The sequence below is a fragment of the Camelus dromedarius genome, chromosome 29, assembly GCF_036321535.1.
Source record: "Camelus dromedarius isolate mCamDro1 chromosome 29, mCamDro1.pat, whole genome shotgun sequence".
NCBI classification, from domain to species: domain Eukaryota; kingdom Metazoa; phylum Chordata; class Mammalia; order Artiodactyla; family Camelidae; genus Camelus; species Camelus dromedarius.
This window is the reverse complement of record NC_087464.1, coordinates 15,717,684-15,735,445: the sequence shown is the minus strand read 5'-3', so window position 1 is coordinate 15,735,445 and position 17,762 is coordinate 15,717,684. Positions and strand designations below refer to the sequence as shown.

At 54.6% G+C, this 17,762-nt stretch overlaps 1 protein-coding gene across 1 annotated transcript; it reads left to right on the top strand.

The window, feature by feature from the left end:
- Positions 1-2,215: 2,215 nt before the first annotated feature.
- On the top strand, positions 2,216-15,214 carry MFGE8 (milk fat globule EGF and factor V/VIII domain containing). The gene is made up of 9 exons (XM_031440545.2): positions 2,216-2,369; positions 4,918-5,043; positions 5,446-5,577; positions 7,811-7,992; positions 8,397-8,552; positions 9,218-9,362; positions 12,855-13,039; positions 14,114-14,269; positions 14,392-15,214. The coding sequence occupies exons 1-9, from the start codon at positions 2,297-2,299 to the stop codon at positions 14,527-14,529; spliced, it is 1,293 nt and encodes a 430-aa protein (XP_031296405.1). The 5' UTR covers positions 2,216-2,296; the 3' UTR covers positions 14,530-15,214.
- Positions 15,215-17,762: the final 2,548 nt, after the last annotated feature.

Below are 17,762 nucleotides of genomic sequence, written 5' to 3'. Positions count from 1 at the left end.
CTTCTAAGAGTTTTACAGTTTTAGCTCTTACAGCTAGGTCTTTGATCTATTTTGAGTTAGTTTTTTGTATAAAGTGATATGGGAGTCCAACTTTATTTTTTTGTGACTATCCAGTTGTTCCAGCACAATTTGGTGAAAAGACTATTCTTTCCTGATTGAATTGTCCTGGCACTCTTGTTGAAAATCAGTTGACCATGGATGTATGGATTTATTTCTGGACTCTCAATTCTATTCCACTGATCTGTATGTCTTTCCTTAAGACAGTACTGCACAGTCTTGATTACTGTAGCTTTGTAGTAGGTTTTGGAATTGTGATGTGTGAGTTTTACAACTTTGTTCCCACCCCACGTGTTTTAGCCATTCTGGGTCCCTTCCATTTCCATATAAATTCTGAGATCAATTTGTCAATTTCTGCAGAAAAGACAGCTGGAATTTTGAGAGGGATTGTGTTGAACACGTAAATCAGTTTGGAGAGTATTGTCATTTTAACAATATAAGTCTTCCAATCCATGAACAAGGATGTCTTTCCATTTATTTAGGTTTTCTTTAATTTCTTTCAGTAATATTTTGTATTGTTCAGTATACAAGCCTTTCACTTCTTTAAATTTACTCCTAAGTATTTTATTCTTTTTGATGCTATTGTAAATGAAATTGTGTTCTTAATTATATTTTTGTATTGTTCATTTCCAGTGTAAAAAATACATGTGATTTTTGTATTAACCTTTTATGCTGCAACCTCATTGAACTCATTTATTAGCTTTAATAGACTTTCTTTTTTTTGGTGTGTGGATTCTTTAGTGTTTTCTATATGTAAGATTGTGTCATCTGTAAATAGAGTGTTACTTCTTCTTTTCTAACCTGGATGTCTTTTATTTCTACTTCTTGCCTAATTATCCTGGCTAGAACCTCCACGGCAGTGTTGAATATAAGGAGTAAGAGCAGATATCTTTATCTTGTTCCTGATTGTAGGGGAAACATTCAGTCTGTCACCATGAAGCGTGGTATTAGTTGTGGGTTTTCATAGATATCCTTTATCAGGTGAGAAAGCTCCCTTTTACTCCTAGTTTGTTGATTGTTTTATCACAAAAGGGTGTTGATTTTTTACCAAATGCTATTTCTGTGGACATTGAGTTGATCATATGTAGTGTTTTTCCTTCTGAATAGTTTTAAGAAGGGTCTCCAGCCAGTAAAGTCTGACTCTAGTCCCAACCTAAAGGTCTCAACATAACTGATAGGGAGATACCTAATCTGGCCGCTCTGTTTTTTTTTTTTTTTTTGGCTAGTCTGACTAGACCACAATTATTAAGTTTTTCTGTTTTGTTTTGTTTTTTTTTTGTAAATAGGTAATCCCTGTACATGATAAAAAAAAGAATCATTTAGGAAAAAGTCAACCATGACAAGCAAGTCTCTTCCCACCTGGACACCCTGGTTACCTTCCCTTTAAGCAACCATTATGCTCATTTCCTGGAATATTGTCTAGAGCTGCTTTCCTGCTGCAAGGGCAGAGATGAAGAGTTGCCTCAGAGACCTTATGGCCTGCAAATCCTAAAATACTTTCTATCTGGCACTTTACTGAGAAAGCATGCTGATTCCTTTTTTTTTTTTTTTAAAGTCTTAACCACTTCAAAGAATGCTGCTATGATAGCTTTGTGTGTATGTCATTTTATACGTGTGACTTTCGGTAGAATGAATTCTTGTAAGCGGAATTGCTAGATCTTAGGGTCTCAGCATTTTTCATTTTGATAGATATTACCATACAGCTCTCTTGAGAAGTGGAGCCAACTTACAGCCTCTCCAAGAATGCATGCTTGAGTCTGTTCCCCACAGCCACGCACTAACAGTGCGCTAGTTAATTCAGTACTTGCCAATCTGATAATTGAAAACATGGTAGTCGTACTTTTAATTTGCATTTTTCTTACTATGAATAAAGTTTAGCATGTTTTCTTAAGCCTAAAATTAAAAAAACAAAACAAAACCCAAAAGCAAAAAACAAACAACTCCTTCTGAGCCCTTTCCTGCCCAGTCAACCCAGGACTGGGGGTTCGGTCACCAGCACCACGCGGGACGCTGGGCGTGGCCCAGGCAGGAGGTGGCGGCCGCGGACCCCTCGGTTCCCCACCCTCCCCTCCCCGGCCGCGGAACCCCGCCCCGAGTCCGCCTCTGGCCGCCCTGGGCGGAGCACGTGGCCCAGTGGGAGGTGCTGAGCTGCCTGATTTATTCCCGTCCAGGAGAAGGAGTGAGAACCCGCGGGTCTGACCAGCCGAAGCGCCGGGTCCCGCGCCCGCGTCCGCACACCATGCCAGGCTCCCGTCTGCTGGCCGCGCTCTGCGGCGCGCTCCTCTGCGCCTCGGGACTCTTCGCCGCCTCGGGTGAGTGGATCGCGCCGCCTTCTCGCCCCCGCGCCTCCTCTCCGCCCGGCTCGGAAGTTCGCCGCCGCGCCCTCCCTCTGCCTCCACTGTTTACAAACTTGGTCAAAGAGCCGGGGCCGAGCGGAGGGGCGACTTCTCTCGCTGCACCCCGGCGGGAGGCAGGGATGCGCTCGGCTGTCTCCGTGCCGGGGGTTTTTGACCGGTGTTGGAAGCTTGAGCATTGGGCGGGTACTCGGGACATTGGGTGACAGCCCAGCCTCCCCCAGGGATGTGGCTTACACAGAACAAAGGAATCCGCTGTGTAGGGCCTCTCTTTTCCCATCTGTAAAATGAGGCCATTGAACTGTGTCTGACTCGCGCTCGCCTTTCACCTGGAAGTTTCTAGGACTCTTGTATTGATAAGTCTTCTCCAGCCAACTTTCCCTGGTAACTCCCTCTCAAGCCCTGGCTGCTGGTGGGTTCACTGGAGTTTTGTCCTCCGCTTAAAAGGTGTCTGATCAGAGAAGCGGAGCGCTGGGGAGTCGGTGGAACGGATGGGGCTCCAGGTGGAGCCCAGGAGCCTGGGCAGGGACTTGGAAAAGGACTCCCTGAGGTGGCAGCTCCTGACACACCGTCCACCCCCCCCCCCCCCATGGCCTTGGCCTGTAGCTTTATCTTCCTTGGTCCTCCTCCCCCGCCCAGGAGGCCTTCTCACAGCTGGGCCTCCAGCAGGCTGGTCATGGGGATGTCCCATCCCCTTCACAGTGGGCTGAGGAAAGGGTGCCCATGGGATGGGGGCAGATGGCAAAGACTTCAGGCACCCCCACCATCATTTTCTCAAAGAAATAAGATTGACTGAAGCAAGGTTGGGGGGAGGGTCACAGCTGAGCCCTGACTCTGCCATCCTGTGACAGTCTGATCCCTGGGCCTGGAGCGGAAGCCTTAAGGCCACACCAGGCTCTCCCGGAGGCACTGGTGGCTGGGTCTTCAAAGTCCCTTTCCACTCCTGTCTGTCCCCACAGCCTGAGCCCTGGCAAAATGTCCCTGGGGAAATCTCCCAAAGAGGGCAGGACCCTGAAATCCCACAGGTTGTTTTGTAGAGGGTGGTCTGGCTTTTCGGGAAGGGGGAAGCGCCGCAGTGCGCAGGTGAGTCAGTCACGGGCCTGTCAGGGAGGGGCACCTTTCACTTTCCTTTTTTCCCCATTCGCTGCTTTGCCCTGGAGCAGTGTAGGCAGGGGTGAGGTTGGGAAGGGGACACAGGGGGGTTGGACCTTGATAGGGTGGGAGCCCAGGACTCTGGCTACTCCCAAGCCTCTGCCGCAGCATTGCCCGCCGCCTGTCAGGTCAGGGAGGGGATTAACCTGCTATTTAAAGCCAATGACTAATAGCTCGTTGGGAGCTGCCTTAAGCTCTCGAGGCCCACGCTGAGGTGGAGCTCCGAGGCCTCCATCACTCATTAACGGTGTTCCTTCTCTGGAGCCCAGACCCAGCTCTCTGGGGCTTTGGGATTTCAGGAGGGCCCTCCAGCCTGGGACGGCATGACTCCGTGGGGAAGAGAAGAGATTTCCCATGTCTTACCCCAAATGAAGGGTTTGGGTATGGGGTCGGGGGGGATGCCCTTCTGGGATGCTAAGGTCAGCTACAAGATGCTCCGCAGGCCTGGCTGACCTAGTGGGCTGAGGTTCACCCGAGTCACAGGACTGGGGTCAGGCTAACAGTGCACATCTGTCACCCAGGCCCCTAGCCAGAAGCTGTGATGTCCTTTCAGCCCTCCTCCCACCTCTCTAGTCGTTGTCCAGTGTTTCTCAAATCTGCCCTTCCTCCTCACCCCTTCGCCTGACTTTCTCTCTTACCAGGAGGCCTGTGACAGCCTCCCTGATGCCCTCCTGGTCTCCTCTCTCACCCGCTCCAGTCACAGTTCTGCACACAGCCAGAGGGATCTTTGTGTAGCTACCAGACGCCTCCCTACCCCAAGGCAGCCCATCTGCATCTCTGCAGGTGGCCTTTTCTTGACATTCTCCTTCCCCAAGTTGGAAATGGCTTCCCCACTCCCACCTCAAGCTTGAGAGTCTCTGATTATTTTTCCCTGGTGGACGATGGTGGGGAGGCTGAAGGAAGACTAAGAGCCCCTGTTCTGCAGGATGAAGAGTCTAAACTTGTTCTCAAGGGTCCCTCTCAGTCTGGCCACAACCTACCTTTTCAGTGATGTCGTACTGTTCTCCAGCATACTTGTCCTCTGTGCTTCTGCTTTGCTTTAGAAAGTTCTTTCCTCGTTCCCCAGTCTGGCACCCTCCCACTCTGACTTTTAGACCAGCTCAAATGTCCCCACCTCTGAAACTTCCAGCTCCCTGGCAGAAACCATCCTCCACTGGCCCCTTGTGCGGGCGGCTGTCAGAGCTCACGGTGCCTCTTCATAACCTGGTGACTTGTCCGTCTCCTTCCCCTGGCTTTTTGAGCCTGGACTGCACCTGACTTCCCTGTCTCAAGGGCGCAGGACATACATGGTAGTTGGCCCCCCAGATATTTACTGAATGAACAGCTTGTTCCTGAGTCAGAACTGCCATTGCAGGTGACTTCTGTGACTCCAGCCAGTGCCTGAATGGTGGGACCTGCTTGTTGGACCAGGACAAACCCAACTTCTACTGCCTCTGCCCTGAAGGCTTCACGGGCCTTATATGCAATGAGACTGAGAAAGGTACCTGCCCTGGGCTGTGCCTGCCGCTCCCCACTGGCTCCCAGTTGCAGCCCAGGCTGCTGGGCTGAGCTGATCCCGAAGCAGGTGCTGGTCCCCAGCACCCCTCCCATTGTCTGCCAGCTTTTCCCTCGAAGCTCCCAGGCCACTTGGAATTCTGGATGCTTCCTTCACTTGCGCTGACTCACCTACACAGGACTATCCTTGGCTTTAGGCTGGCCCAGGCCCCATTGGGTAGATTGAGGGAAGGAGGAGATGGCGGGGGGAGGTGAGCAGTCAGCTGAGTTTGGGCAAAGGGTCCTTTTGGGCTTGGCCCACCTGCTGCTGCCTGTCTCTGTCCCCAGCTAATTCTTACCCATCTTACCCATCTCCTTGTCCCATCTTTCCTGCCCCCCATCCCCCCAGGTCCCTGTTTCCCAAATCCCTGCCACAATGATGCCGAATGCCAGGTGATCAATGACTCACACCGAGGGGATGTCTTCACCCAGTACATTTGCAAGTGCCCTCATGGCCACACAGGCATCCACTGTGAGATAGGTGAGTGTCTGGGGTGGAAGACCCTGAGCCACAGTCCTGGCAGCCCAGGCCATGTGCTGGCCTTACCCCTGTGTCAGGGCCTCCTCTGGGTAGACTGGGGTGGGACAGAGCCCCAGCCAGGCGGGGGTGGGGGCTTGTTCCCCCTCAGGCTTCTTCCTGTCTGGCCCTCTCTCCTGGGACTGCGGGCCAGGCCTGACGTCCCTGAGGGGAGTGAGGGGCGGTGGTGACCCCAGAGGTCGTGGGAGTGTTGTTTTCTGGATCACCATGAACCAGATGCACAGTATTAGGGTTAAGTCTTGGGAATTTTCTACCAAGAGGAGAAAACCAGCACATTCTTAGTCTTTGGGGGCCTCGGAGGTCAGTTTATAAGGCTTGGGCCTCAGGGTCTGACAGTTCCGGCCCAGGTTTGACCTCTGGCCTCATCGCAGAGCTCAGGGAGGAGGGAGAGGCCTGGGCACATGGGGCCGTCCCCTCACGGTCAGGTGGTCAGAGGCCCGGTGTGCGCAGAGGGGCTGACCAGCCTGGCCTGCTTGGTTATCCACTGGGCCACAGAATGGCCCTGGGTGGGTGCCCAGCAGGCCTGGCCAGCAGCGGCTCTCCGCACCATGCTCCCTCCTGGCCTAGGACTCTTTCTAACCTGCTGTGGGGTGGGCTTGTCCACATGGAGGCCTAAGGTGTGTGGAGTGGGGTTGTGGGGGGCAGACTTCTGCAGTCCAGTTGGTCTGTCACTGAGCTTCATGGCCAGGGGGCAGGCAGTTCTGCTGTAGGCAGATGTGGGGATGGTCTCTGGGAGGAGGGGGAGGGCTGGGCCAGCTGGGTGGGAGCCAGCCTCTGGGGGAGGGCAGGTAAAGTGTCTGCCTCCCCCTTCACATCAGAGGAGACAGCACTGAGGGCCTTGGGCCTTGGGCTGAGGCCAATCTGAGATACTAGGGAGAGGAAGCATGTGTATGTCTGGAGGGAGGTTGCCAAGACCGACAGAGCCCTGGTGAGGCCAAGTGGGCCCACTAATTACTGGGCTGGGAGCCCAGGTAACCCTGGGTGTGCCTGAGTTGGAGTTACTCATCTAGCCTCTTTTCTGCTTCTCGGCCTGGGGTCTGTCCTGGGCTGGATGTGGTAACACCTGGGGCAGAAGGCAGGGGCGACTGCAAAGGTGGAGGAACTCCCCCAACCCTCGCCCCACTTTTTTTCTTTGCAGCCCCTCCGTATTTGTTATGTGGTGTCTTTCCTTGGAGCCCACAAGGACCCCACAGACCCAAAGAATGCACATGTGGGGCCATCTGGGTGTGGACATATGGGGGTGGGGACAGTGCAGGCCTGGGTTCAGATCTCTGCTCAGCCACAGGCTGGCTCTGATCTGGGGCGTATGGTCTCGCTTTGTGCCTCACTCTCCCTGCAAGAGTGTTGTACACTGAGCTCGACGTGAGCCCGGGGGAATGGAGTAAGAGTGGACCTGTCCCTGCGTTCTCTGCTGAGGACCTTGGAGCTAAGGTCCAGGTGCACAGGCTCGGCTCCCAAGGGCCACGTCGCTGGGGTAATGGTGAAGGCAATGGGCCCTGGCTAGGGACAGCTTCCCAGATGGCTGGGTCAGAACCAGTACTTAGAAGAGGCAAAGGGAATGAGAGAAAACAGAATGGCACTCAAACTTCACCCAGAAAACTCCTGCCAGTGGGATTCTAGAAAACTCCATGCAGAGGTGCTCAACCCTTTATGTGCAGTACACGTACTGTTCATATGTGTACTGAACATATGAGGCGCCCCTTCTGAGGCGCCATCTGAGGCTCCCTTTCTTCCAAAACCATCCTCCTGAGGAAGCCAGGGGCTGGGCTGGATGGGGTGGTCCTCCTGGTGGGGTGGGGACATGGAAGAAGAGGAGGCCACACTGAAATTCTCTCACCAGCCCAGCCTCCATATTGAAATAACTGCTGCTCGATGCCCTGTAAAAATGAGACCACCTACTGCAGCCGGGCAGGGACTCCGACTGCCAGTTATGGCAGTGCCGTGAGTTCTGGCCTGGCTCGGAACCTCCTGGCAGCCCTGGGTCCCAACCCCCCGCGACTCTGCCCAGCCCCTCTTTTCCTCCCACTCACCTTTTCTTGTTACCTCTTCCTCAGCCCTCATGGTCCCTTCGTGGTCTCTGCTCCAGGTCCTTGACAGAGGCCACACTGTTTTGTTCTCGTGTCCCTTGGGTTGCACCTGCTTGGGTGGCCTTCTGACTGCTCCCTCCCCCCCTCAGTCTGTTCCATGCCACTGGGCATGGAGACGGGCGCCATCGCCGACTCCCAGATCTCCGCCTCGTCCCTGCACTTGGGTTTCATGGGTTTGCAGCGCTGGGCCCCGGAGCTGGCCCGCCTGCACCGCACGGGCATCGTCAATGCGTGGACATCCAGCAACTATGACAGAAACCCCTGGATCCAGGTATGGAAGGGGTGGGCAGTGTGATGGGAAGGGAGAAGGTGAGGGGAGGGCGCCCACATTTGGGGGTCATCATGTGAGATCACCAGTAGCAAGGTTCATACCTGGGGTCCCGGTAGCAAGGTTGCAGGTTCCCATAGGTAGAAGTATCTTTAAGTGGAAGGCAGCTTTGGGGCACCTGGAGTGGGTGGGCAGGATGAGAGGGAGCGAACGCTAGGCTGTGGAGGGGCTGTTGGCACTGGATGAGGCCTCTGGGGACCTGTCCCTGTTAGTGTGCTGGGTCCAAAGCCCGGATGAGAAAGCCCCTCTCTGTCATGCTTGGGTTGTTCTCTGCTGGGTTGAGGGGAGAGGGTAGGGGTGGAAAGAACCTGGGAGATAAGGGTTTTATCCTCCCTGCCCTGGTCCAGGTGAACCTGCTGCGGAAGATGCGGGTCACAGGTGTGGTGACGCAGGGTGCCAGCCGCGCAGGCAGTGCCGAGTACCTGAAGACTTTCAGGGTGGCCTATAGTGTCGATGGGCGCAAGTTCCAGTTCGTCCAGAATACAGAGGGCTCAGGAGATAAGGTGAGGCTTGTTGGAGTCCTAAAGAAGGGCTGTGATCAGCAACCCCTGGGGCTCCAGTGCTGTTTGAGGGCCCCCAGTGAGGGGAGGGTACCCTGGGTAATGGGCCACGAGGTGGGTTTTCAGATGCCTCTTGCTTCGCAGAAATCGGGAAACCCAGATTGTGCCTGTGGCCTATGATTACAGGTAACAGCCCCACTTTATAGATAAGAGGGGTGAAACTCAAAAAGGTTCAATGACTTGAGAGTGGCTATAGTGGTGGAGCTGGGATGCATTCAGAGCCTCCAAGGATACTGTGTACAGTTGTACGTGTTGTACACTGCTCAAAGATGTCATTACTAAGCACCACTTACAATATAGACATCAGATGTTTGTGTGCTTCTCTCTGTGGGACAATTGTTAGAATAAAATGTCTTGAGAAAGGAGTACCTTTTCCTAATTTGCACAGAGGCACCCTGTAGGTCATAGGTGGCCCTGTGTAAAAAATGGGAGCTTATGCCCAGGCCCCATGGAGGCCACGGAAGGTCTGAGAAGGGGAATCATGTTGAGGGCTGTGAGGTGGCCAGAGGAAGGACTGAGCTCCTGCCTGAAGAGGAAGAGGAGGCAACCCCAGGAAGTGGGGCTGTCCATTGCTGACCCACTCCTGCAATCTGCCTCTTCCCGTGTAGGTGTTTGTGGGTAATATGGACAACAACGGCCTGAAGGTCAACCTGTTTGACATCCCTCTGGAGGTGCAGTATGTGAGGCTGGTGCCCGTCATCTGTCACCGGGGCTGCACCCTCCGCTTTGAGCTCCTTGGCTGTGAGTTGAATGGTGAGTGCTGCGGGCTGTGTAATCCTAGGGGCTTGCTTTCCCTGCCCCCTCTTTTCTCAGCCACGCTGAGCTGGTAGGGTGGCAGCAAGGTGGAGGAACCTGGGCTCACACAGGAGATGGTCACTAGAGGGATCACCTGGCCATCAGCAGCCCTGCCCAGGTGTTTGCTCTCTTCTGGTTGGTAGAGGAAAAAGATACCACTTCAGTTTTCAAAATATTTTCACTTACTCTGATTGGTTCCTTAGCTTCTAGAACATGTAGCATTAGTTGTCTTTTGCAGATGTCAGCCTGGGGGCAGGGAGTTTGTTTTGTTCACCATTGCATTCCCAGTGCCTAGAACAGAGCCTGGATCATAGGTGCTCAATAAATGATGAATGAGTGAGTGAGTGAATGAATGAATGAATGAGGAAAGTGAGGCTCAGATAAATTATTTATCAAGGGTATACAGCTGGTAGGTATTAAAACTTGGTCTAGATCCCTGGGCTTCTGACACCCACCCATCCACAGTTTTTCCCCGAAGCCTGTGGTCTGTATTCAAGAGAAACATGGGGGGTTCTAGGGTCATAGGGCTGGAGCTGGTGCTTCTTGTTGTCCTTTCCGCGGACATTCTCGGATTAAAGGATGGGGGACCAGAAAGGGACAGGTTTCTGCTGAGCCATGAAAAACTGGCCATTGGAGTGGTCAGGGTGCAGGCGCTGGGTTGAGGGCGTTGTCACTGCTCAGCTCAGCCCAGCCCAGTCTTTTCTCTGAGGCCTGATATTTCCCTCTCTGCAGCTACAGTGCCACCTGCTGGCCACTGGCAGAACTGTAGGGCTCACTAGGTAGAGCTGCAGAGCAGAGGTGGCGCTCTGCCTTTCTTGTTTTCTCCGACACCCAACCTCTGTGCCCCCTTTCCACAGTTCTTACTCTCAGGGTCACTGCCTTTTGAGCCTAATCATTTTAAGTGGGAGAGGTAAAGACTGACTTCTGCTAAAAGGAGATTCAGGCAATTTGTGAAGGACAGAGACAGGTCTGGGGGCCCCCACCCTGGGCGCCTCTCCCTGGAGTCCCTCGCTGCTCACTGTCATAATCTGAAGCCTTTGGCTGTTAACGTTGCCTGCCTGAGTCTATTCACAGCTGGTCCCCTCTAAAGCCAAGAGAAGGCGAGACTGGCGAGCTGAGGAAGTGAGGCTTCCCTGTCTGCTTGGCTCAAGGACTGGACCACCTCCTTTCCCTTGGAGGCGTTCCAGTCAGCTGGAGAGTGTTGCTGTGTGCCTGTGTGTGTACACGTGTGCACGTGTGTGGGGCTGAGGTCGAGGCATTTCTGGGCAGGCCCTGCCCCAGGATTCCTCTTCGCTGGTGGGCATGGTGTCCTTGATGAATTGATTAGTTATTCAACTCAATAGACATTTATTAAGATATTTATTAAGCTCCTTCTGAGTACCTGGCTCTAGAGAATGATACAGGTGAGATCCCTGAGGTCATGGAAATTGCATTCTAATAGGTGAGGCTGATGTGAGACAGGGAGCAAATGAAAGAAAGCTCACATAGCAGTAAGAACTATGAAGGAAACACGAGAGGGTGATGTGACGAGGGTGATTTGGGGTGAGGTGAGGGACTGCCCTGTTGGGATGGCCTTTGAGTAGAGGTTGGAATGATGGAGATCAAGCCATGTGAATAACTTGGAAAGAGCATTCCAGGCAAGGGATGTGTGGGAAGATAAGGTGGCTTGGACCAAGGTGGGGGGTCAATGGAGTGGATGGATTAGAGACTTCTACTCAGTGAGCTCTGTGGACCAGCAGGATGAGTGTCACCGGGGAGCTTGTAGAAGTGCAGACTCCCAGCTCCACCCTAGACCTGCACAGACAGAATCCTTACACTAATAAGGTCCCCAGCTGAACTGTGAGGCGCACTGCTTTTGTACCTCATTTTACAGTCTGAGGACCAGAGAGGGGAAGGGAGCTCCCAGGGTCACATAGCAAGTGCTGGAGCTGAGAGCCCTGCCCTTGGCTTGGTGCCCCACCCAACTGCATTGTATCTGGAAGGCAGTCTGACTTCCTGGGGTGGGGCCCAGAAGTGAGGGGCGGGGGGATGAACTGCTGGAAGCAGATGGTCTGTAGAAGGGTCCACCTAGAGCAGACGATGCCTCGGAGTCCTCTGCAGAGGGCTCTGGGCCTACGCCCTCCAGGCCTGGCCCAGGAGACGAGCGGTGGCTCAGCTGGGCCGGTGGCCCAGCCCAGCGGCCTCTCTTTGTGGGAGGAGGGTGGAGGCTACCTGATGCACCGCCCGCACGGGGAGATGGTATGATTGGTCGGCATCAGCACACTCTGCAGGCAGATGTCTTTAGTGGCAAGGATGCGAGTGTCTGGGAGACAGTGGTGTGGAGCGCTGTGTACTACAGTCTGCTTCCAGAGGGAGCCACGGCTTTCCAGGCCCACTCCTCCACCCCTGATTCTGCAAAGGGACAGATGAAATGGAGTGGGGACTCTGCCATGTGTAAGATCTGCCCATCATTCTCCGGGGAGGTTATCCCCTGCTTGTCCCTGACTGTTCTGGACACCTGCAGGTGCAGACAATGAGGACAAAGCAGCCCGGCACATTCCTGAGTGTTTGGGCAGGCTTGTGTCAAACCAAGGCCAGCTTTTCAGGCAGCCCTCCTAGGCCTGTCTGACAGCACGCAGAGTAGTGAGTGTGTGAACTCCCTGGGAGGGGCTGCTGGGCAGGGATACAGGGTCGGTCCTGAGCCCCAGCAGTTCTGAGTTTTTGGCTTCCACAGCAGGAGGTTTTCCTGTTCATCCCTGGGTCACCACCAGGCAGGCCTTCCCGGCTCTGGGTGGGTGCAGAAATGGTGGAGAAGTGTCACTGAGTGGCATGGTCATTAGCAGTGTGTGTGTGTGTGTGTGTGTGTGTGTTTAGAGGGGGTGGACTTGGTCACAGTGCTTAATGTCTCTCAGCCTCAATTTTCTCATCTCTGGAATGGGGTTACTGGTTTCCTCTTTGTCCTGGTTTTTGTGTGGTAGATTAAATGACTGATGTAAGCACTGAATCAGTGAGATGCTGGTAATGCCAGGACTCAGTGGTGTGGATAGCGGCTGTGCTGTAGGAGTGACAGAGGAAGTGCTGTGAGTCTGGAGGAGGGAGAAGTCCCACTCAAGTGAGGTGGTCCGGGCAGGCTTCTGGGAGGAGGTGTTTCACGAGTCAGGCCTTGAGGGTGGGTGAGAGGTGGTGGATCAGGGCCTGTGCTAGTGCGGAGGGTGAAGAGCGGAGGTTGAAGAGCGGTGGGTGATCCATGAAGAGCACGTGAGGCTGGGAGTGGGAGGTGAGGTTAGGAGTGGGTGGGGCTGGCAGTAAGAAAGTAGGACGGTTGGCTCTGAAAGGCAGAAGGAGCTTCTATCTGTCGTCTGAGCGGATGGGTCAGGAGCCACAGAGTTCTTTCCCCTTCATTGCCTCGTGCTCACACCCCTGGGAGGCTGTGGATCCCTAATCCAGGTGACAGCCCCCCCTTGCTGGCAGGATGCGCCGAACCCCTAGGCCTGAAGGACAGCACCATCCCCGACAAGCAGATCACAGCCTCCAGCTTCTACAAGACCTGGGGCCTGAGTGCCTTTAGCTGGTATCCCTTCTACGCACGGCTGGATAATCAGGGCAAGTTCAACGCCTGGACCGCCCAGACCAACTCTGCCTCTGAGTGGCTGCAGGTGGGTCAGGCTCCTCCTGGGATGCTGGGCTGGGGTAGGCTAGGATTGGGTGGGACTGCCAGATCTTTGACCTTGGCCCAGCCCAGGCTTTTGCTCCCCAGGAGGGAGTTTCTGCATAGCCTTGTTTTTGTTTGGCTTTGCCCTCTCATGTCCCCCACGCCCCCTCTTTTTCCTAATTATGTAACTTCAGAGAGGGGAGAGTGGGGGAGCTTAGTGCTGCTTCCACCAAGGCCCCCAGCCCCAGGTGGTGTGAATGTCTGTGTGTGGGAGTGTGCGCGCCCATGTGTGTCTAGAGGTAAGGCTACCTCCATCGGCTGCCGCAGGGTGATAAGGCTGAGCCCGTAGACAGCAGGGCAGGTTGCAGGAGGCATGCCTGACCCAGGCACCTCGGGATTTCTCTGCTTGAGCTCAGAGCAGACACTCTCTAACTCGCTGTCTGAGAACAGGCCATGGGACAGCCCTTGGATATCAGGAGAGTCATGGGAAATGAAAGCATCCACTCATGTTATAGATGAGGAAACGGGGTTCTGCCAGGGTGAGGATTCATGCCTAGGGCTCCCCTACTGGTTGGCAGTGAGTTGGATTTGCAGCCTGGGTCTTGGCACTGCCTGCCCAGGGGCAGGTGGCAGGTTCCCTGGGATGGGCAGGGACAGGCGGCAGGAGGGGAGCGGGGAGCACATTAGCCTGTGGGGCCGGGTTCCGGGAGAGCTGCCAGCCTTTCGACTTCCCCAGGACGGTGTCAGGCTGTGGACGGCCCTGCAGGGGCCCTCTGGAGCAGTTCCTGCCCCTGTAGGCTGTGGTCTCTTCTGTCTCTGTTCTCACTGTACGAGGGGTTGGCCGTGGGTTGGTCAGGGCCCAGGCTTTGAAACCTAGGCTTCATTGCAGTGAAGTGTTTAATGGTGTCTGACAAAGTAGGTAGCATTATTTATGCCCATTTTATAGATGAGGAAACTGAGGCTCTGCCAAGTGAAGTAGTTTTCCTGAAACTCAAATGTGTGCCCCTATGTGCCTGCCTTTTTCTATCTTACTGGATTTGGTCCAAATAAAGAAAACGTGGTTGGTTGTTTCCTATAGATTGACCTAGGCTCCCTGAGGCGAGTGACCGGCATCATCACCCAGGGGGCCCGAGACTTTGGCCATATCCAGTATGTGGCAGCCTACAGGGTGGCCTACAGTGATGATGGTGAGAACTGGACTGAATACAGGGACCAGGGGGCCGTGGAAGGCAAGGTGAGTGTCTGTCCAGCTGTCCTGCCCTCACCACTCCAGGAGTGCCCTGTGAGTCTGATCTGGGGCTCCGAGGGGAGGGGGGGCTGGCTCTGGAGTCCTCCTGACACCCTCTGTGCCTCTAGATCTTCCCTGGCAACTTCGATAATAACTCGCACAAGAAGAACATGTTTGAGACGCCTTTCCTGGCCCGCTTTGTGCGCATCCTGCCCGTGGCCTGGCACAACCGCATCACCCTGCGCGTGGAGCTCCTGGGCTGTTAGTGGTGGGCCCGGCTGAAGTGACTGGAAGGGCTGTAGGGCACTTGCCCCTTCCCTGGTCCTCCCAGCCTTCAGTGGACCTGCTGCCTCCCCACCCATTCCTGCCCTCCTGATTGTAGCTGACCTAGGGGCGGGGTTTCAGTCACCTCTCACTCCCTCCCACCCTTCCCCCTCCCTCCCTCCTCCTTTCCCTCCCCCTCCCCCTCCTGCATGCCCAACCCTCATGCCATCCCATTCTCTTAGGCACTGTGGGAGTTGAGTAGTTCTGGGATGGACAAGTAGTTCTGGATGGGCAAAGTAGGGAGCATGGGTTACCTGCACCTCCCCAGGTCCCTGATTCTGGCCTCTATGACCTCCCTAGTGCTGCTCCCACACCCCACATTCCCATGGCCCTGGAGAAATAGGCCCTGGGGCCCCAGGCTGGAAAGAACAGTCTCATGCCCTTCAGCTCTGAGGCATGACGCTGCCACTCCTGCTGCTGCCACCCGGTCCCCTGACACTTCCCCCTCAGCTCCCCAGAGACCCCTCTTGCTCCTTGCCCTGAAGCCTGGAAAGAGACAGAAGTGGGTGGGATGGGTCTGTGGAGAGATGGGGGAGGAGGTGGGTGGGCGTGGGGGGCCCTCTGTGCTGGCTCTTCACCCCAGAGGACACGGGTAGCTTCCAAAATATATTTATATCACCCCCTGAACTCTTGCTGTGGTTCATTATTGCTCCATCGAGATGAGCTTTGACTTGGGCAAGTGTCCCCACCCTGAGGCCTCCCCGAGCTACAGCATCCTTGTGTCCCCTGCCTGACTGCAGAGAGGGAGGAGACTCGGGGGGATCACACTGGAGGGGTCTGGACTCTTGCCCTTAGTTCTCTCGCTCCAGACTGTGCAGCCCTGGGTTCCATGGCTGCTGCCAGGTGAGGGGCCCAGGGGACCTGCACGGAGGTTTTCTTCAGGAATGGCTTTGCTTCCTTCCCACACCAGGGGGGCAGACAGAGGCTGCTGGTTTTCCCCTTTGGCCATTTCCATTTTCTTTGCAACTGGAGCAGTGGGCTGGAGAAACTATTAGAAACTCAGTGAACTTGGGCTGCTTTCAGAGCTACAGGGGACCCCAGGGTGGGGTGCAGTGTGGGATGGGAGGGGTCAGGCCTCTGCCAAGTGGGCACGAGGCCTCCTGGCTGAGCACACTAGTTCCTGGAGGCCACTGTCATCTTCACTCTAGGGCTGGGAGGAAAGTCCCATGGGTACCCCTCTCCATCCCCGTACCTGCCACATGCAGGGGCAATCAGGAAGTGGCCAGCGGAGGGGCAGTGCAGGCCAGCACCCTGATGATCCGGGAAGGGGGCTGGCAGATAGAGAAGGGACTGACTAGCTGGGAAGGGGGCATATGAAACCACCCTACTATTCAATGCCTTGAGACATACGACGAATTTTCCAGAACAGACTTTGAGAGCCACACTAATACACAGAGGCGCCTCTGGGCAGCACATCTGGCCATGTGGCTGCCAGAAGGAGGGTGTGGCTTTGTTGGATCTTCGTCAGGGAAATTAGACTGGAAGTGGCTCCTCCCGGAGAGCTCCCGTTGCCAGGGCTTCTTGGCTGAGCAGGGACAGAATAACAGTCTCGGGCTGTGGTCTCTGAATGAGCTAGATATGTGGGGCTCCCCACCCAGGGGGTCCTTTGGCCTACCCTTCCCTGTTACAGAGCTCTCCTCCGTGGAGCTGCATGGGTTGGTTTGTCGTCAGTCTTACTGGGTGGTTGCTGGCTTCAGGAGTCCCTCCTGGGAGTGTTTCCTACGCCAGACCTGGTCTGGCCTCTCCTGGGGACTAGCAGACCGTGAAAGAAGCATCTTTTCCCACCTCACATCTCTGATCTGGGATGGTTCTGCCTCCCCAATAACTAACTGTAGCTTGAGCCTGGCCAGAATCCCGTACTCCCACTTGCAGAAGGAGGAACAGAGCTTCTCTCCCATCTGTCGAGTTGCCCCTATTGGGGGCAGTGAATATTTTCTGCGGGCCAGTCTCGGCAGGCTGGCCGGGTGGGCTGGTGGACAGTAGTCACAAGCCCCCTGCCTGGTCCAGGAGACCCAGGGTAACTCCTAAGCCACTTCTCAGTCCCTTCTGCTCACCTCTGCTGTGTTGGATGTGTTAGCCACACCCTTCTGAAAGTACCCCCTCCTGGGACCCTGGACTGGCACCCCCTCACTCCTGACCCCTTCTGTCCTTGGCTCCTCTCCCTGGGCAGCCTCCTCCATTTCCACAGATTTCACCATCACCTCCATGGATTTACTTTTTTATTCCTGACTGCAGTCCAGAGAGCCGGCTCTGAGATTCCCCCTGCTGGCCAGACCTGCCACTGGTTGGGATGTTAAACTTGCTTCTCTGTAACACAATTGACCTCCCCTGCTGCCCATCCCTCTCCCTACACGTGTGGCTGTCAGCACTGGGACCTATTGACCACCCCCCCACCAGGAGTCTAGTCTTCTTTCTGTTCCTGGTTTAAATATAGTGGAGGATTAGGAGCACAAGGCTTCAAATCAGATGACCTGAGTTCAAATCCTGACTTTCAGTGACTTGGGGCAATTGACTTAAATCTCTCTAGGTCTCAGTTCCCTATCAGTAAAATGCAATTAATAGGACAGACTCCATGGCGTTGGGACTAATGGGGAGAAGGTATATAAATTCTGATGCAAAGCCTGGCCCATCAAAGGCCTCAAAAATTTTGATCATTGTTGTCAGAAAAGCTTGTGTGAGTTTCCTGATTGGAACTCGTGTCCTGTTTATCCCCCGCTCCAATCCATCCTGCACCCGGGGCTCAGACAGGTCTCTCTTCCTTTTGGAGGAACCTTCATTGGCTCCCTTTGCCCATCAAGCTGGCATTCACTTTAGGTGCGATTTAGCCTTGTCCACTGCAGCTCTTTGTGCTGTGATTTGCTCCTGGCTGTGCGTGTGTAACACACACACACACACACACACACACACACACACACACAGAGGCTGTCAAGGTATGTTTAGGAAGAGGCTCTGGGTTCAGTGACCACTTGGCCCATCTCCCAGCTAAGGCTGAAGGACCACCTTGGGCTTTGCTGCTGAGGATAAGACGGGGCTGTACAGGCCAGGCCTCCTGCTGGTCTGTCCAAACACAGGCATCCTGGGAGGCGGCTGCTGGATGGCTGTTAACAGATGTCAGGATTCTAAGGCAGGGTTCCACCCCTGCTGGAGGACCAGTCAGAAGCCTGAGGGTCCCTTC